At 46.2% G+C, this 20,032-nt stretch overlaps 1 protein-coding gene across 20 annotated transcripts in view; it reads left to right on the top strand.

The window, feature by feature from the left end:
• Positions 1–20,032, top strand: part of CLASP1 (cytoplasmic linker associated protein 1) — a 268,556-nt gene that overhangs the window by 147,430 nt on the left and 101,094 nt on the right. For all 20 annotated transcript variants that reach the window (XM_067742183.1, XM_067742188.1, XM_067742189.1 and 17 more), the window contains 11 exons: positions 1,177–1,329; positions 4,651–4,724; positions 6,289–6,381; positions 7,569–7,714; positions 8,578–8,713; positions 9,750–9,820; positions 14,095–14,154; positions 15,838–15,915; positions 17,420–17,587; positions 18,177–18,226; positions 18,820–18,990. In XM_067742183.1, coding sequence (XP_067598284.1) covers positions 1,177–1,329; positions 4,651–4,724; positions 6,289–6,381; positions 7,569–7,714; positions 8,578–8,713; positions 9,750–9,820; positions 14,095–14,154; positions 15,838–15,915; positions 17,420–17,587; positions 18,177–18,226; positions 18,820–18,990 — 1,200 coding nt within the window. The remainder of the gene's footprint in view (positions 1–1,176; positions 1,330–4,650; positions 4,725–6,288; positions 6,382–7,568; positions 7,715–8,577; positions 8,714–9,749; positions 9,821–14,094; positions 14,155–15,837; positions 15,916–17,419; positions 17,588–18,176; positions 18,227–18,819; positions 18,991–20,032) is intronic.

The raw sequence follows: 20,032 nt of genomic DNA, 5'->3' as shown, positions 1-20,032 counted from the left end.
CAACTAGAGCAAGAAAAACAGGTTATTTGTATCTGTTTTTTGGTCAGCAATTATTTACTTCAGACTTTCTGGTAAAAATCTAATGCCCGTTTTCAGAAATCATGAATATTGCCGGCTATGGACGTCAGTTTTCTTTTTTTGTTTTTAATGACTCCTAAGTTCTTTGTTTAGCCCCCCGAATGACCCACACGTGCTCTGTATCGTGAGAGCTTTAATTTTTGTGCCATCAGAATGCTGTTCATAAGTATGTTCATTTTTATAAGCCCAAAGATGGTTTTCTTTTTTTAAATTTTAAATGCAACTTGAGGAATATTGGTTGGATTTCCTGCTGTTTAGAACATTTAGAAGTTAATGAACTTATGAAAAAATGCTCAACTTCACTATGAGAGGAATGCAACAGTAAAGAAGAGGCTTGCTTTTTTTTTTTTTTTTTTTTTTATATTCAGCATTGGCAAGGGTGTGGCAAGATAGGCCCTTCTTTGTATTTCCAGGAAAAGTATGTATTTATATGAGGTTTCTGAAAATAAGGTTGGCTGTACCCATCAAAAACTTTATTATACTCTTTGACCCAGTAATCCTTCTTCCAGGAATTTTTTTTTCCTTAAAATTATTAGAAGTTCAAACAAAGATGCAAGTAGAAAGGTATCTGTTGCAATATTATTTCTAATGGTAAGTTATTAGAATCACCCTAAATGTCTAACAATGAAAGTATTTTTCATTTGTGCCATTTTCCAATTGCAAAGTACCATGGAACCGTGAAAATGGTGTTTATGAAGAATGTTTCATCATGTGGTAAAATGGACGTATTTGAAATACACAGTATCCAAAAATGAAATATATTTAATGTTAACTATTAAAAAAATGCATGAGAGAATGGTCATAAATATGTCAAATTGTTAAAGTATGCTCCTAGGTGGTAGTTTTATGAGAGATTATTTTCTTCTTTATGGTTTTCCAGAATTGGGGTGGAGAGCATTCCAGATGTGTGAAAGCAAACAGGATGTTTGTAGCTGCATTCTGGACTCAACTAAGGCTTTTTTCTAGACCTGGATGGGCACCTCAGTTTCCAAAAGAGTTGGCAAGCCATTCATCTCTAAGACTAGTTGCTGTTTTCAGTTCAGGTGAAAAAGTACTTAAAAATGAAAACAAAAAACGATGTCTGTGCTTATTCTTCAGATAAAAATTTTGATGATGAGGATTCTGTGGATGGTAATAGGCCTTCTTCTGCCAGCTCTACGTCATCCAAAGCTCCAGCAAGCTCCCGCAGAAACGTTGGAATGGGGACTACCCGCAGGCTCGGCTCATCCACTCTTGGATCCAAGTCTTCAGGTAGGACCGAGCCCAGTGTGGTACCGCGGGGTCAGCTCTGCCGACGTTTAAAACCAGACGTGCGTGATACTTGCCTTGTGCGTCCTTAAGAGGTGAAGTAATCCTGTTGGCAGTACACTTCCACTGGCTCTTCTTGAATTAAATTAGTTCTCTGCTGTGGATGCTGATAAGCTGGTAGGCTGTAAGTCTGAGCTGCTGTGTTGCCACATTTGCTGAGGCAGAGCCTCTGGGCACGTGAACCCAATACAGAGTAGAGCCCGTGGTACCCTGATGGCCTCGGGCTCCAGCCATGCCTGACACTACCAGGGGGCCTTTCAGCCAGTTGCTGTGTATCAAGACGAGACTGTCCGGGCTTCCCTGGTGGCGCAGTGGTTAAGAATCCGCCTGCCAGTGCAGGGGACACGGGTTCGAGCCCTGGTCCAGGAAGATCCCACATGGCACGGAGCAGCTAAGCCCGAGCGCCACAACTGCTGAGCCTGCGCTCTAGAGTCCACGAACCATAACTGCTGAAGCCCACGAGCCACAACTACTGAGCCCGCACGCCTAGAGCCCGTGCTCCGCAACAAGAGAAGCCACCGCCATGAGAGGCCCGTGCACCGTAACAAAGAGTAGCCCCTGCTCACCGCAACTAGAGAAAGCCAGCGTGCAGCAGCAAAGACCCAACACAGCCAAAAATAAATAAATAAAATTTAAAAAAAAGAAAAGACTGAGACCGTCCAGAAGTCAGATTGTACCTTATGTCTTTAAAATATATTTTGTTGCTGTAGGGATGCCGAATTAGTGAATGGTAAGGATTAGCTCCCTGAGGCTTTGAACATTGATTTATAAGGATTTCTTCCCTAATCCCCCTGCTATCCCATCCCCCAATTTAGGCAGTTTTGAGTCCTTGTTATAGACAGGTTTCATTTGACTGTCACATTTTAAATTTACATGCAAATTACCTACTTTAAAAAAAATGCTATTGAAGTATAGTTGATTTACTATAGTTGTGTAAATTTTTTACCTCCAAAAAACTCACATAGCTGCTGCTCTTAGAACCGCGCTTACTGTCAGCAGTGGGCTCTTGGCTCAGCCAGCTGAGCTGAGGTAACGCCGAAGTGAGGACCCGCGTTAGGACGCCACCTCCTCTTGCTGGCCTTTCTTGCTCTCTGCAGCAGCCCCGGGCGGCGTGTCCTGACTCAGCGGCTCAGCGCCCACGTAGCCTCTGCACAGCGTCTCTGCACAGCGGGAGCTGTGCTGGCGGCAGAGGGAAGAGCTGGGCTCGTTTCTTACGTTTGTGTTGCTCTTCCTAGTTCTTTCTAATCCTTTACTTTTTGGTTCCTTAAAATTTTTTGTTGTTGTTGTTAAAGAGCTTAAATTCATACAACATGAAATCAACCATTTTAAAGGTAACAATTCAGTGGCATTTATTATCTTCACAGTGTTGAGCAACCACCACCTCTGCCTGGTTGCAACACAGTTTCATCCCTCAAAAGAAGACCCTATCCCCTTTAAACAGTTCCTCCCCGTTCCTTCCTTCCCCAGCCCATGTTTTGTCTTTAGGCATTTAGCTATCTAGAAATTTCATAGAAATGGAGGCATCCAATATGCAGTCTCCTGTGTCTGGCTCCTTTCCCTTGGCATAATGTTTTTGAGGTTCATCTCTGTTGGAGCATGTATCAGTACTTTTTTTTAAAAAAAATTAATTTTTGTCTGCGTTGGGTCTTCGTTGCTGCGCACGGGCTTTCTCTAGTTGCGGCAAGCGGGGGTTACTCTTCATTGCGTTGCGCGGGCTTCTGATTGCAGTGGCTTCTCTTGATGCGCAGCACGGACTCTAGGCGTGCGGGCTCAGTAGTTGTGGCTCGTGGGCTCTAGAGTGCAGGGTCAGTAGTTGTGGTGCACGGGCTTCGTTGCTTCACGGCATGTGGGATCTTCCCGGACCAGGGCTCGAGCCTGTGTCTCCTGCATTGGCAGGCGGATTCTTAACGGCTGCGCCACCAGGGAAGCCCTGAACAATCTTCCTAATGTGTTTTTTTGATCCGTTTTTGAGTAGCATCCGTTCCATAGACGAGGCTTAGAAATTTTCTGTGGCATCAGACCACTTCTTTTCCTTCCCTTCCCTCACTGTTCCCCTTGCACAAACCCGACCTGTGTAGATTGTGCAGCGGTACCAACCCTGTCTTCCCCTCAGACCTGATCCTGTCCTTTTCCATTTCGTCTAACGCCATAGTCGTGAGTTTCCCTGTTGGCTCCCCGTCAGATGCCTCGGGCCCAGGGACTGTGCTTGGCCCACGAGTCCTCTTCGGTATGTGGTGCCAGGCCTCACACAGAGGAGCGCTCAGCTCAGCACCCATCTGCTCGGTGGGACGCAGTCCTAACCTAAAGCAGACACAGAGCACCACTCACAGTGTGTTACTGTTGTCTGTGTGTAGTTTGCTTGTGAATGCAGAGTAATAGTCATCAAGAGTGATGACACGTATTTACCACTGTAACGAGTTGTCTTTAAAGCCCTTTCTGTCTAGGTGGTCCATGAGCACCTCAAACTCCAGATAACTTGTCTGGTAAGAAGCTCTAGAAAAGCACTTGGACTAATCAATATAAATCATTAATGAGGGTTACAGGGATGACTGTAGATAACCATTTGGAAACCTTTATTATGAAGAAAAAACATCTGATAAAATGTCACATGATTTTCATACGTGAAGTGACGCTCATATTAGCAAACAGAAAAAGCTTCCTCCCAAATGATAGCAATTATAACAACTTTTAAGTAACGGAGTATCTTACAGCAACTTCGTGGGGTCAACTTGCAACTGACATGTACATGAAAAATTGACAGTTATCATGAGTTAAAGGAAATGAAAATGTTTTTTTCCTTTTTTCTTTCGAAATAATGTTTGGAGACCAATATGAAGTTGAGATGAAACTGTTAAATTCTTTAGAACTTATTTGAATGTTTCACAGAATTGCTAGATTCCTAACAATGACGTAATTTCATTTATTCCCTGAAGAATTAAAATTTCTATTATATGTTTATTTGGAATCTTTGAAAAGACTTATACATTAATACAGTATAAACCATCTAAATCCTTTAACGGCTAGACTGGCCCTCCTTAAGCAAGTAGTGTCTTTAAATGGTTTTAAGCTAACATACGTTACACTGTAAAATTACTATACTTTATCTTAATATTGAAAGTCTATAATGCTTGTCAATGCCACAAAAACTCTAAACTTAAGACTTAAAACATAGTTACAAATCTTCCAAAATATAATTTTGATTTTGTATCTTCAGACTCCTCCGATGCACACTGTTTACATTTTAAAAATTGATCTTTTTTATAGCTGCAAAAGAGGGAGCTGGTGCTGTTGATGAAGAGGACTTTATTAAAGCATTTGATGATGTGCCTGTAGTCCAGGTGAGTGAAGATGTTTCGTTTGGTTAAAAACAAGGATGGGCTTATGCTTCAAGTTTCACTTTTCAAGTGTGCGACGCGCGGAGTTTCTTACTAGGTAGGGTAATTCTGACTGTCAAGCCCACAGGAGATCTGAGGTTGCAGACCAGGAAAAGAAGAGCGAAAGTCACGGCCCAGGATGACCTTTCAGTAAGAACTGAGAGAAGTAGCTTGCTCCTGCAGTGAGTGTGTGGGTTAGGTCACCTAAAAGAGGGGGAAATGAGGGATTAGGTTAGAAGAGAGAACAAAGAAGCATGCTTATGTAGGGATTTTCCTCAGAAAGAAAAGTTTGTAAAGTTGAAGAATTTGGGTGTCTGAAAACTACAAAAAATGGTTTCATAAAATCTTAGTTTATTCCATCTTGATGCTCCCCTTGTTAAGTACCACCTAAGAGATGCGGCAGAGTTGATTGACAGAAGCTGGGGTACAGCCACACTTTTCAGACTGCTTTGTGCCTCAGCACTGTCTCTCGTTGATCGGGGCTTGTGCTACATCACGTGTCCGTGCTCTGGATTCCTACAGCGCTTAATGTCTGTGTGAATCCCTTGTCACCTGCTGCTTCGCTGCCGTGTGTGTGTATAAAGCAGGTAACAGGTGTTTTAGGCTCAGGACCATCCTTACGTCCTTGACCTTCCCAGCATGCCTCACTCTTGGTTGTTTTTGGTTTTTTTCCCCCCCTCACCGTCTTATGAGTAATATGTGAGGATAAATGAGAGAGCAGACCTGAAAGTATTTAAAGTTGCAAGTACAGACGTACTTGCTGTATTGCGCTTCGCTTTGTTGTGCTTCACGGATACTGCAGTTTTACAGACTGAAGGTCCGTGGCCACCCTGCGTCGAGCACGTCTGTTGGTGCCCTTTTTCCAGCGGCATTTGCTCACCTCGTGTCTCTGTGTCACATTTTGGTAATTCTCACAATATTTCAAACCCTCCATCAGCAAAAAGATTGCAGTTCACTGAAGACTCAGAGGATGGTTAGCATCTTTTAGCAAGAAAGTATTTTTAAATTAAGGTACGCACACTTTTTTTTTTAAGACATCATGCTATTGCACAGTTAATAGACTACAGTCTAGGAGACCAAAAGAATTCGTGTGACTTGCTTCATTGCGGTATTCACTTTATGACAGGGGTCTGGAAGCGACCCGGCAGTGTCTCCGAGGTCTGCCTGTATAATGTGGTGTTACAAAAAACGCTAAGAGTAATCAATGACTTGTGCATCACTGCCGGTTCCCCAGTGGGCTTTTTTTCTCTTTTGTACATGAAATTATCTGTTAACTTATAGTAAAGCCATATTTGAGGCAAGGTTATCCATACGTGGGCATCGGATCTAGTCGGTATGCATTCAGAGCAGGAAAGAAGCTCAATCTAAGACAAACTTGACTAGATGTTATCTTGAAGGCCCTTCTGAAAAATGAAATAATTTCTTTTACTGGGTTTACTAAGTGCCCTTGACTTCAGGTAATTAAGGAATAATCTTTGTTTATTCTGTAAATTTTCTCCTATTGATTGTAAATTAATTTTGCTTACAGATTTACTCCAGCCGAGACCTTGAGGAGTCCATAAACAAGATTAGGGAAATATTATCTGATGACAAGCATGATTGGGAGCAAAGAGTAACCGCTGTAAGCCACTGACTGTGTGATTACATTTGCATTCGATATTTACACGGTCTGAATACTTTGTTTTGAAACTGGGGTGCAGCTCTGATGAATTTTAAGTAGTAAATATTTTAAATATAAGCTTCCATATTTACACGTCGCCTTTTTAGTAGATTACTTCACTTCTGTTCTTCAAACATGCCAGCTTCTATCTTTTTGTGTATCCTGTACTTTTAGCAGAGACCTACCTGTGGTACGACCGCCGCTCCTACGACCTCAGTAAAGATGTAGTTCTGTGACCATTGGCCAGGAAAGCGGCTTTTTAGTGACATTTTCAGTGTGTGTCTCTCTATCCCTTGCTTTCTTCACAGCACTTCTGCTCCCTCTGTTTTTAAAAGTGGATTAATGGGGCTTCCCTAGTGGCGCAGTGGTTGAGAGTCCGCCTGCCGATGCAGGGGACACGGGTTCGTGCCCCAGTCCGGGAAGATCCCACATGCTGCGGAGCGGCTGGGCCCGTGAGCCGTGGCCGCTGAGCCTGCGCGTCCGGAGCCTGTGCTCCGCAACGGGAGAGGCCACAGCAGTGAGAGGCCCGCGTACCGCAAAGAAAAAAAAAAAAAAGTGGATTAATGAAAAGAAGTGGGCCGAACATTAAAGTGCAGGGGCATTACGTGAAGGCGTGTCTTTTCTGAGGAGAGCGATCATGCGTTGGTTGTCTGGCAGGAAGAGGGCTGGGAACACTGCTGTGTGTCTGTTTTGGATGCACACTGGCCCTTTAGTAAAGACACAGTGGCGCGTACTGTGCAAAGGCTGTAGCGTCGCTTCTTCCTATGATTCACTGAGTGAATGGCGGTTGGAGTGGGGTGCGGGGGAAGGTGAGCTCAGGGAAGGAGCTTTTACAGGCTACAGTGAGGGTTTAGTTACTCTGTCCTTAGCATCACAGCATGTGTAAGTCACTAAACTGTTTCCCATTAAAAAGTACGCTTTACAGAAGAATTGTAATCCATTTATCACAGACACTAATTTTAAAAATTACTAGTTCTTATTTATGATACCTAGATATATCAGCAGCTATTTAGTTGGCTGAATTCTTTTTGGAAAACTCTATCATTTAACTTTGATATTGATCTCTAATATTTGATGGCTTCTGTTGTTTTGTATATTCTGTTCTAAGCATTGTTTTGTCTGTCTCTTCGTTTTCTCCATCCCCTTAGCTAAAAAAGATTAGATCTTTACTTTTGGCTGGTGCTGCTGAGTATGATAACTTCTTCCAACATTTGCGTCTTTTGGACGGAGCCTTTAAACTATCGGCTAAGGATCTGCGCTCTCAGGTAGTGCGGGAGGCTTGTATCACCTTGGGGTAAGGATTGCGATGCTCCCGATTCTCACATCATAAAATAGCCTCATGACGGTGCTTCAGAGATGGTTCATTGAATACGCCCACTGGGTTTCTTTCACGGAACTTTCAACTGGTCTCCAAGACCCATTCCAGTTACGCTTCTGTTAACACTTTTACAATAGTTCCTGACCAGTTATGTTAAGTCTGACAGATTTTAAATTTTATTCAGTGACTTAGCTCTGAAGCCTCTATTTTAAACTTGAAGCAGTTATTAATAATATGAAAAAATGAAATTTTGTAAACTGTTTTCCTCAGCTTTTTCACTGATTTTGCTGGCAGGTGATAGCATAATTATTAGAATGTTTGTTTCTAGAAGAGTACTGTAGCTATAAGGTTAAAGGCATGTACTGCGGGGAAATTTTTTTTTATCCTCACTAAACCTGTATCAGTATCTAAAACTTCTGTCTTAGAAAATATGTTAGAATATCAGAGCAGCAGCAATAGTAAGGTGGCTTTGCAGCTGTTTAAAGTTTTGACCTGAGACACTGAAGTGTGAATGTTGTATGTTAAAAATAAAGAAAAAACGGGGGTGAAAGAGCTTTTTCATATTTGTGTTTAATTAGTATATGACTAACTTGTTTTTTGCTATTTTAAGAGTCATTAGTTGGAAGTGATTTATTTATTTAAAAAAAAATAGCAAACTCTTGGGCTAGTGGCTATTTGCGAAGTCCTCTATATGCACATTGGAAGTATTTGTAGAGTATTTTACTTAGACCTTTATCCTTAGATAACTTTACATGAAGGCTCTAAAATGTTAAGAGGGTTATGTGCTACACTGTTGGAAAGAACTATGACTTCAGTTCAGTGTTCATTTCTGGTTATAGGCATCTGTCATCAGTGCTGGGGAACAAGTTTGACCATGGAGCTGAAGCCATTATGCCAACGATCTTTAATTTAATTCCGAACAGTGCCAAAATTATGGCCACCTCTGGTGTTGTAGCTGTTAGGTTAATCATTCGGGTGAGTATGTTTTGGGGCCATACATAGACTAAGCAAGTGGTAAATATTGCTGGTTGATAAGCACTTATCAGAGACACTTTTCATTTGAGTGATTATGTACATGGAATAATACCGTACGTACAACATTGGCCTTTTTACCCCACGTAACTATCGCACATGAGCCTTTTACGTTCCCTAGTGTGAACTGTGGGTGTGATGTATAGTTACTGAGGTGTTGCTCATCCACCGTCATTGGTTTTAAACATTTGAACACGGGTGTCTGCTTCTGAGTTTATACTCTGTTCTTTATGTGTCCAGGTATCACTTCTGTTCTTCTCTCCCCAGCTGTTCCATTTTAGGTATTTGTGCTTGTGGTTTGTTATTCGCCTGACATTTTATTTAAATAATTGTACATAAGCCCAGAAACAAAATGTTATCTTCAGTTAAGTTTTCAAAACACTCATTTACTTAAATCCAAGTAATTAGCCAAGTAATTTACGTGCAGATTTTCAGTAAAACCTAATAGTTCACAAAGGCTTAATAAGTTCTGCGCATCACCTTCTCCCCACTGCCAAGTCCCTTTTCCCCAGAGGCAACCCTTGAAACTGGGTCTTGATGTTAACTGAAATCTATCCAGAATATTCGTGATTACTGTGGGTTGCTTACTTCATATTATTTGTAGTTCTTACTGTTTGCACTGCCTACTTCAGGTATTAAACCAAAAGCCGTTATCAGACATTTCTGTTGAAATAGTATTAAACTATATTGGCCTGCTGACTGCTTTTTACTCATTCAGATCTCTACTGCTCAGGTAATTTAGACTTCATACCAGTGATTTGTTTTGATTTTAGACTGACTGACTTGTCATCACGTTGCCTGTTTTGGCTCTGTAAATTCTGTCATGCCCTTTGGCAATATCCAATGAAAAGTCTTTCTCCTTTTTAAACTCAGTGAATTCTAATCTGAATATGCAGGTGCTTTAGGTAGGTTAGTAAAGAAGTGGTTGTCTTAGCTCTGCATTTTCAAATGTTCGCCTGTTTTTTGTTCTTTTCCGCAGCACACACACATCCCTAGGCTAATACCCATCATAACAAGCAACTGTACCTCCAAGTCTGTCGCCGTTAGAAGGTAAGTTTTTAAAGAATTTTTCTCATTAGTTTTGAATTGTTTAAAAACCGAAACAAATTTCAAATTTACCTCCATGCAAAAAACTTTATGTTTGAAATGGTTAATATGATTTACGATTGCCGTGACAGATGCCTTTGGACTGAAGGCTCACGATCTCAGTTGTCTGGAAAGCTAATTCGGAAGGCCTGTTACTTCTGTCTGTGTGTGTAGTGTGAGAGCGAGTGTGTGTGTGGGTTATGTGGGAGGGGCGGGGGGGAGGGGGAGTGTACCCCCTGCGCATTTTCTTCCTGCGATGGTGCCTCTGCCTCTGTCATTGGTCTGCCCCATTCCCCGAGTGAAGGCCATGGCTGCCCGCCTGGAAGAAACATTGTGAAGATCAGCGGCTGTTCTTTATATTAACATAGATACGCGGGAGGTGTGTGTTGTTTGCAGCTTCTGATGTGACTCCTGGCGCTCTGAATCCTGACCATGCTTGTGCTGCTGTCACAGTGACTGCACGTCGCTACTCAGATTTATCACCACAGGCTAGAACTGTTAAATGCTAGGGACCGAAGTGTTACCCCCTGAGCTTCTTATGTTGAGGGGAGGTAGACCCTGAAGGTACAGCCTGGGTGGCCCGCGGGGGCTTTGTCTTGGGTCCTGCCGAGCTGCCCCAGCCCACGTGTGGGATCAGGGCTCTGTGCTTCCAGCTCGGATCTGTGGGTCTGGACTGGTGACTCAGAGGCTTTCGAGTCCTAAAATCTGTGGACCCTCTTCCCAGGAAAGTGTAGATACACAGACGTTTTGTGCAGGTTTTCAGAGGATTCATGGACTGAAGCCTTCAGTAGACTAGGTCAGGAGCTTTGTGGGATAAATGAACGGCCGGCCTGGGCAGCAGGCAGCCTCTCGGCCCCGTTCCTGCGGTTCTGTGTCTTGATCCAGCCCAGGAGAGGGCCCTTCACTCCAAGGCGTCGAGCCCAGCCGCCCCTTGGCCGCCCGCTGTTCCTCTCCTTTCCTGGGCTGTCACGTTGGACCCACCAGGGTTTCACAGGCGGGGGGATCCTTCCAAGCATGAGGCGGCCCCAATCGCCGTCGTGTTCCCAGCCACATGGAAGGCAAGGGAGAAAAGAGGGGAATGAGCCAGCTACGTAAAGCCAGGGAGAAAGACGCGTTCTCCTTCCACCGAAAAGGCTGACTGTTGCAGCAGCGTGGCTCGGTGGACTGTCGCTGACCCACAGTCCAGCCGCCCTCGGGGGCAGAGCAGCTCCGGGCACCCTCCAACCCCCCAAGGCCAGCGCCTGGCCATCGAGGTGCGGGCTGGTGGTGGACTTCCCATGTGCTGGGGAGGGAGCTGTTCTGCAGGTTCTCAGTCACTTCGGTAGAAGGGGCTTGACGCTTGGTGGAAGCTCAGTGAATGGCAGCCATCCTGAGAATTTTCTGCTGCAGTTATATTGTCACTGTTGATTTGGGTTTCCATGAGCAGTTTGGAGAGCATGTTTGCTTTGGGCAAGGCGGTTCCTCTGGTGAAGCGACACATCTCTGTGGGGAACGTTACAGGATATTTAGCGTATCAGCCAGCTTGGGCTGCTGTAACAGAAATACCGTGCGCAGGGCGGCTTACACAACAGGCAGGTATTTTCTCACCGCCCTGGAGCCGGGAATTCTGAGGTCAGGGTCCGGCAGGGCTGGGTTCTAATGGAAGCAGCTTGCAGGTGCAGCTTTCTTGCTGTGTCTTCGTGGCGGTGGGGGCCGGGGAGCGCCCTCCTTAGAGGGCCACTAATCCTGTCAGGCGAGCATCACTCTCAGGACCCCCCGTGAACCCCACTGCTTCCCCAGGGCCCCGTCTCCAAATACCATCATACTGGGGGTTAGGGCGTCAACATAAGAAGCTCAGGCGGTAACACTTCGGTCCCTAGCGTTTAACAGTTCTAGCCTGTGGTGCTGAATTTGAGTAGCGACGTGCAGTCGCTGTGACAGCAGACATGCCACCCCCTTCACCGGTTTCCGAGCCGCACACCCAGACTGGCATTCCTGTGTTTAGTTGGAGCCATGTGTCTTAATGCTGAAAGAAGTACTAGGGACCATCTGGGCCCAGTCCCTCTGCCTTCAGGAAGGAAAAGAGAGCCAGAGGGGGCAGTGTAACGAAGGCAGTGCGCTTTCTGTCCTGTATTCAACCTGTCGCTAGCTTCACTTCATAGAACTTGTAAGAAATGGATTGCCCAATCTCCCTGCCTTTAAGAAGTTTATAATTTAGTTGGGGAGATTAAAAACAATAATGCAAAGCAACGTAAGAGTGAGTTGCAACGTACGTATTGTGGATTTAGGAATTCAGAGGGCAGTGATTAAAACTAGCTGATATATTCCCTAGAAGCCTCCTAGACAAGTTAAAAAAGACTGAGCTGCCCTATGAATGAGGAGTACGACTCAGTGAAGAAAAGGTAGAAGTTCTAACCGAAGTGCTTAAGTAATGCAGAGGGTTTAAATAATGCCAACATCGATGTACTTCTGTATATGATTTTAGCCTTCTAAAAAGTTGAAGACAAAACCTAATTTACATGGCATATTTTCGATGAAATAGATTGTTCTGAAACACATTGAAGACAAGAATTAGCACTAAAGATGGCTGGATTCACTAAGAAATAAGTAAACGTAGACATATGCATACACACATAAAGAGACAAGGGAAGTCCACACCAGGAAATGACATGGACAAAGGGCAGAGGTAGAGTGACCGTGGCCTGGGCTGGGGCGGGGGGGTGGGGGACAGCGGTGGTGAGAAAGGGTGTGGGCAGAGGCCAGTGTCTCTCCTTGGAGAAGATTTGTTTCGCCGACCGCTCCCCCGGCCCCCACTATTAGCAGCAGCCCTGGGACTGAGCTGTGCAACTCCCCTGAGCCCTCTGAAGCCCCTGTGCTCCCGGCACATCACGTGGTAACGGTTCCTTGTCTGTCTTGCTCGGTGGATTGTGTCTCGGTTACCATTGTATGTCTGGCATCTAGCATAGGGGAAGGGTTTATTCAAGATTTACTGAGTGATTAATTGTGTGGATTATGAGGTTTTGAGTTGGGAAGATCATGGGAAAGAAAGTCTGATCGTTAGAGAAAGATTGCCTTCTGATTTATTTCCTTGAGTGGGTTCCTTAAGTCTAATAATATTTATTCCTACAAAGATAGTTATCCTGGAATTTAGAAAAAGGAAATGATGACGAGGTAGGACCCGAAGTGGTGATGTAATCCAAAGGAGATGAGACCAGCATTGTTTTTGTGTACAGATCAGACCAAGAAAGGTCACAGAAGTGAGAAGAAAGGATGTTGAAAGGTTGCAGAGAGGAAAATGCCAAGTAGCTAGAGAAAAATCTGTTTTAAATACTTGGCAGGAAAATTGGGTAAACACTTTGTTTTCCAGGGTATGTTTTACTTTCTTTGTACAAGGCATTCTTTGGAATTAATGCAAAGACTAATTCCCTGAATCTGTAATGCACTCAGATCTTTTGTGCACCTGTAGCTCCTGTATTAATGTATCATTTGAGGTGGAATAAAAACCAACAACAGTGATACACCCTTTCAGTAAGGTTGCCATGAAGCCCAAGTTACTGATTTGAAGGGAACTCTCCTGTATCCTGTCCCTATAACTTTGTGATTTTTCTTCAGGACCACCATAGGTGCTTAATTATTTCGATCTGCTTTGGTTTTCAGTCAGTTCTGATTCCATCTTTATGTTCCATTTTTTGAATCATAAAAAAAATAGAAGATGGGACTTCCCTGGTGGTCCAGTGGTTAAGACTCTGCACTTCCAGTGCAGGTGGTACAGGTTTGATCCCTGGTCCAGCAGCTAAGATCCCACATGCCTCGTGGCCAAAAAACCAAAAAAAACCCCCATAAAACAGAAGCAACACTGTAACAAATTCAATAAAGGCTTTAAAAATGGTCCACATCCAAAAAAAAAAAAATCTTAAAAAAAAAAATAGAAGAGGGTTTCCCTGGTGGCGCAGTGGTTGAGAGTCCGCCTGTCGATGCAGGGGACGCGGGTTCGTGCCCCGGTCCGGGAAGATCCCACATGCCGCGGAGCGGCTAGGCCCGTGAGCCATGGCCACTGAGCCTGCGCGTCCGGAGCCTGTGCTCCGCAACGGGAGAGGCCACAACAGTGAGAGGCCTGCATACCGTGGAAAAAAAAAGAAAAAAAATAGAAGAAATTTATCAATTATAAAAAGTAGTGTTGGGTCACTTAAGAAAAAAGCTTTTATTTTCATTAACATACAAATGACTAAGTTACATCTTTTTCTCTTCACAATTTTCAGGCGCTGTTTTGAATTTTTAGATTTACTTTTACAAGAATGGCAGACACATTCACTGGAACGGTGAGCATCTGAGTTGCTGGTTTTCCCTCTGAACTGAATCTTGAGATTTAATATCTCAGCGAGTGGTCCAACCCACTTTTTACAAGAAGTGAAGGAATCCAAGTGCTTATTTGCGTGATTACTGGTGTTATTTCTCCTGATGCTGATGTGAGGAGTGAGCTCCATTGACTGTCACGTTAGCCTTGAGGTGTGACCCGGGGTGCCCCGGGACACTGCACGGCCAGGACTCACTCTGCAGTGGCTCTGATCTGCTGCCTGGCATCCTGTCAGTCCCAACGAGTTAAAAAAGGTTTAAAGCTGCTCTTAGTAGGCGAGGGGTAACTTTGAAAATCCTTAAAGGAATTTCACTCATTTGAAAGTTTTCTTTTTGATCCCTCTGTGTCAGAAAGTCAGCAGTTTTCTCTTTATTCAGGCTGGTGTGTGGTAAGTTTCACATCCTCATGATGCAGAATTCTTACAGAAGCTTGTCTCTATTTTGAGGTTCCTTCTTTGCCATTTTTAGTTCCTGTCCATTTTAGGTGCCTGTTATTCTTTCTGAGTTATATTTGGAGCTGATAGATGATGATACTGTGCCACCCGGTTTTTCATGGTGTGTTGTATAGTTTGTGAAGAACTTTACAACATACTAAACAGGTTACGAGTAGTGGGAGTTTAACACATGAGTACGCCTGGAGTCCAGTTCAGTCCTGCAGTGCTCAGAGACGAAAAAGCCAGGCCTCCCAGAGGTGGAAGTTCATCTGAAAATACTTTGGATCGAGAAGATGGTCACACATTTAAAAAATATTTTCTTGTTCTTTAATCTCTTGGGTATTATATCCTCTTTATTTGGTGATAGTTTTGGAATTTAGAGTGGGAAGGTGGAATGAGGGATTGAGCACCGGGGCCAGGTGAGCAGGGCAGGAAAGCGTGATTGACTCAGATGTGGCCTCATGTGTTTATTCACTTCTGCTCAGCCTTGCCGCTTGGCAGGTTCTCACCAAATGCCTGCTGGGTGAGTGAAGGACTGAGGACTGAGGTGGGGTGCTGGTAAGACTGGTGCCTCGCCTTTGGCCTGTGAAACTCTTCACTCGAGTCATCGCCCTTTTCTTAAAACCGTTCAGTATTCAACGAGACAGTTTAACGATTTCTTCTCAGCTAGGGTAGAACGTAACTAAGAGAACACCTGTGTGTAAAACAGAGACATAATTTCATAAAATTGTTCATGTTATGTATGTAGTGGAACTTGAAAAAACATTCTTTAATTACAGAAACCTGATGCAGAGAGTCTCTGCAGTATTAGGATCATTACTAGCCCATTATAATTTCCATGGAAACTTGTTCTGACCATGGAGAAGGAAGGGTTTTGTTGTTTGAGTTCATAAAAGATTGAACTAAGTAAGCATGGCCCGAAATACATCAGCCATTACTTAAAAAAAAAAAAAAAAAAAAAAAGTCCCAGGAGAGTAGGGTTATCAGGTGCTTAGGTGGGGAAGGGGTGGGAATAGGTACTGGGACAGAATCGTGAATGAGTTACCAGGTCTGCGGAGTGTGCTGATTTTCTAGGCTGCATGTTTGTTGACTCTCTGGGCACAAAGGGCCTATACCTTCCACGTTGCCGTTCGGGAGTTATTTCTCAACACCTGTTTGTATCTGCATAAGACCATATATTGATGATTGTTCCTGCTTTGTCTTCTAAACATCCAGACACATATCAGTATTAGCGGAAACAATAAAGAAGGGAATACATGACGCTGATTCGGAAGCACGGATAGAAGCCAGAAAGTAAGTGTTGGCTGAACACCACTTTCCCGATTCACTACTTTTATGTTTCAGGTGTCCTGTCCAGATCGCCTCATGAAAGCTTATTAAGTCACATGGACATGTTTTGTTAATCAGGACCTTTAAATATGACCCAAAAGGCCATTTCAAAATATCTCTCTAGTTTTCTGTTTCGAGGGTTGTTGAGTTGAGTGTCCAGGCCTGAAAGGCTGGTACTATTTGAACATAAAGTGGACTGAGGTAGACACAGAAAGCCCATTTTTAAATTTATGAGAAATTGCTGCGTGAGCCGGCAAAGCACTTGTCTGCGTGCCCCGTGTTGTCTCTCACTCACTAAGCTCTGTGGGTCCCAGTGGCTTGTTGACTTGCCGTGAAGAATCCCGCTCACGGAGATCCTTTCCCTGGGATCACAGCTCTGCAGGCATCGGCGGGGTGGCATGCCGGGGCAGTGAGCCCCTCCAGGAGGGAGGGGGGCTGGTCGCAGACCACAGCTCGCTGTCCCCGCTCACGTTTGGGGCCGTCTGGCCATCAGGACTGGTTATGCTGCAGTCGTGAGGCTGGGTCTCCACGTGCAGCGCCATCCTGCGGGTGAAGCTGCCATCGTGACCGTAAGTAGCTGAAGCTTGACGCCAAGATGTCCTCCCTCTCGGGCAGCTCAGAGAGAAGAAGAGCTTCCCGTTTTGCCCTGTGGCTGTTTCTCTGCGCTTTCGTAGTCGACCGGCTCTTCTAATTGACACGGGTTAAAGCCAGTCCTTACATCCTGGAACACTGCGGACTTGCTCGGCTGCACGAGCACACCCTGACCTCGCACTTCCTGCTCCGACTGCTTTCTCAGTTAAGCCGTAGTTCCCTGGTTTCAGAGTGTGTGGAGGACTCCCGCTTGACCCTCAAGTGCTCACTGCAATCTCGTGCTGGGAAGTTCCTACCAAAAGAAGGGACATGACAAGCCGTGGCTAAAAAGTAAAAACTAGGAGGAGCGGGTTTGTGAACGGTCTGCGTACGCTGCTCTTCACCCTCATCTTGTATTTGGTGCCTCCACCCCAGTTTTTTCTTGTCCTTTGATCGTAACACAGTACAGGTTTCAAGTAGCTGTGAGCCTCGTCCTGGTTTTCTTTTGTTCTCGTTACCTAAAGCCGTTTCAAGTACTTGGAACCAGGGAGCGTCACATTGCATTGATAAAAGCGTCCATGACCGAGTCCCCCTCGCGTTCTGGGTGTCGTTCTCGTTGGTTCGGCTCCATCTTCCCTGAGGCTCCCAGTCTTGCGAGTCAGCCTCTTTAATTTCCATTTTATCCATTTCATTAATGCGACTGAGAGTCAGACAGCTGGGCCGGAGTCACCAAGGACGGGAGCTGGGAGTGAGGATCCACCAGACCTCCGCGGTTCCCACGCTTCCTCAGGCCGCAGCTGCCGCCGGTCTCAGGAGCTGGCGGTGGGGGGCGGGGGGGGTCCCTCCCTGACAGCGTCCCGGGTGCATACCCGTTGACAGGAGGCTGCGTGTTTTCCAGGTGTTACTGGGGTTTCCACAGTCACTTCAGCAGAGAAGCGGAGCACCTGTACCACACTCTGGAGCCCTCCTACCAGAGGGCTCTGCAAAGCCACCTGAAGAGCTCGGACAGCGTGGTGTCGCTGCCCCAGTCAGACCGCTCATCCTCCAGCTCGCAGGAGAGTCTCAAGTAAGGGCCCGGCTGTGAAGAATGGGCTGCACGAGCACGCAGACTCTCCCTCTGCTTTTGTCTGTCTGCGTGCCGTTGCCATTCCCCCTTAATTCAGGTGGAGGCTGGTGCTGGGGAAGATGCTGTGGGGATGGTGAGAAACGAGTGGCCTGGTCCCTGGTCCCTGGTTCCTGAGGCAGGTAGTTTGTACTTAAATTTACATGGCAGTCCTGGAACACAGTTTTGGAGTAACACAAGCGAGTTGTTCAGGGTGTCTTCTAAGACAATAGAAGCGTTAACTTGGAGACAGCTCTGGAAAGGGAGGGCTTTCAAACCCTGGGACTGAACGTGCTGCCATCTTCTCTCAGTACCTCTGATCCCTGTTGCTGTTTAAGACTTCCCTCCGTGTGTTTGAAAGATAGTCCAAAATATAATGCTAAAGCTTTTCCGAAATCGGGGGTTCATAAGGTTGTGGTCCAAGGTACCTGTAGAATTCTGGGAAGCCTGAAGCCGTTCTTTATTATCATATTCTCCCGCTGTAGATTGTATTTGTATCAATGCAGATACAGTGCACCTTTGATAATAGACAGACGTGTCCCTTTATTTCCAGTCGGCCGCTCTCCGCCAAGAGAAGCCCTACTGGCAGTGCCACCTCCAGAGGTAAGGCGGGCGCCGCGGGGGAGGCCCTGAGCCTGGGGCGGGCTGAGCAGCGGCTGGAAGGGTCTGCGGAGGGCCCGCCGTGCCCCGTGCTCCCACCGGGCCGGCAGACCTGTCCTCGCCCACAGAGCTGCCGTGGGGGGCGCCTCTGTGCTCTGCGCACTTGCCAGGGCAGCGGGGGCCGCTCGGGATGTTCCGAGCAGCAGGCAGCTGATGGCTGTGGGAGGACAGGAGGGGACGTTCCCAAGAGGGGGAGCGTCCAGCTTGGCGTGCGCCTTCCTGCCACCCTGGCCAGACATGATCGAGTTTTCATTACTTCGGTGCTCACGTGAACTGGAAACGTGGTCCATTTCTGTGGGGTTTATGGTCTCTGATGACGGGGGCTTGCGGAGCTGCGGCCACTTGTCACTTCCTGCAGCATCGGCTGAGCTGTGTCCGGCGAGCAGGGGACACTGTCGGCCGGCGCTGTGTGCTCCAGCCTTTGTCAGAGCTTGACTCCTGTTCTCAGGAGAAGCAGGGCACGCGTCAGCGATACAGGTCTAACATTCTCACGTGGCCCTTATCGTCGTTGCTAAGGTTCCCTCCTCCCCCCGCAGCTTCCACAGTCAGCAGCAAATCCGTGTCCACCACGGGGTCCCTGCAGCGCTCTCGAAGCGACATAGACGTGAACGCAGCCGCCAGCGCCAAATCCAAGGTCCCCTCGGCTCCCGGTGCAGCGCCCTTCAGCTCCGCAGCGGCCTTGCCTCCGGGCTCGTACGCCTCCTTAGGTAACCAGCCCTGCGACCCTGCCCCCGAGTCTGCCGTTCGAGATAACCCTTAACCTCTGCTCCAATCCGTCCGTGTAGCAAATTACCAGGAACCGGAGTTGAGGCGGTTGCAGGGCTGACCTTTCAGAGTACGTGCGTCTGGGCGCTGACCTGCGCGCTGACCTCTGTGCTGGCCACTGGTTTGCAGCCACCCTTTGGTGGGTGTCCCTGCTTCTGGGGCATCACCCTGCTCGGGGACGCATGCCTCAGCACCCTGTGCCCCTTCCCAGCTGCCCAGACTCCTCCTGTGTGGCCAGGGCTGGGTTTCCTCCCCTCCTGACCTGGGTGGAGAGCCTGAAGTGCGGGGGCGGGGGGGCGCTCCGGAGGAGCAGGAGGGACTCAGCAACCAGCATCGCCTGTTGTACAGAAGGGTGTCTTCCTTCCCTGTGTCACCTTGGGAGGAGTGGGTACCTACTCCGATGAAAGCCCGGAAGAGTAAAAAGATTATTTTCAAAGGAATATCTGACAGAATGCTAGGTCAGTTTTTCAGCAGACGCTGCACATCTACTGGGGGTAAGGCTGATAGTTTGAGTTTGTTTTTGTGAAAGCAGAGTTGTTCAAAGCCAAAGTCTGGAGACCTCGCTGGATCCATTTTATTTTGGATCTTAAGGAAACGAATACAATTCAAGCTTCATGAAACATCGAGACTTTTTACTTGTGCGGTTTACAGACTAATTCCAAAGTCAGTCCTACAGCTAATATTCTGAAAGCATGGAAGCAGAGCGAGAGAACACCGAGAGGAGGTTACCAGGCCCGACCTTGAGTCGCTCAGTGACCCTGACCAGGCTGTGTTTCCTCTACCCATAAATGAGTTGTAATAATAGCCACCTAATTCAGACACGGGGTAGGGACAGGTGACATTATATAAAAGTCCTTTGTCAACCATTATCCTGTACGGCGAAGGGAACTGCGGTCGTGATAGGAACGTTGTTAGTTTAAAAGGTAAGGTGTATGTTGTGGGACATTGTTAAGTCGGTCTTGTTTTCTCTACAGAAATGCCTCA

Source organism: Pseudorca crassidens, chromosome 6 (assembly GCF_039906515.1).
Source record: "Pseudorca crassidens isolate mPseCra1 chromosome 6, mPseCra1.hap1, whole genome shotgun sequence".
Lineage (NCBI taxonomy): Eukaryota > Metazoa > Chordata > Mammalia > Artiodactyla > Delphinidae > Pseudorca > Pseudorca crassidens.
Note: the sequence above shows the minus strand (reverse complement) of the source record. Positions and strands in the feature narration are given on the sequence as shown.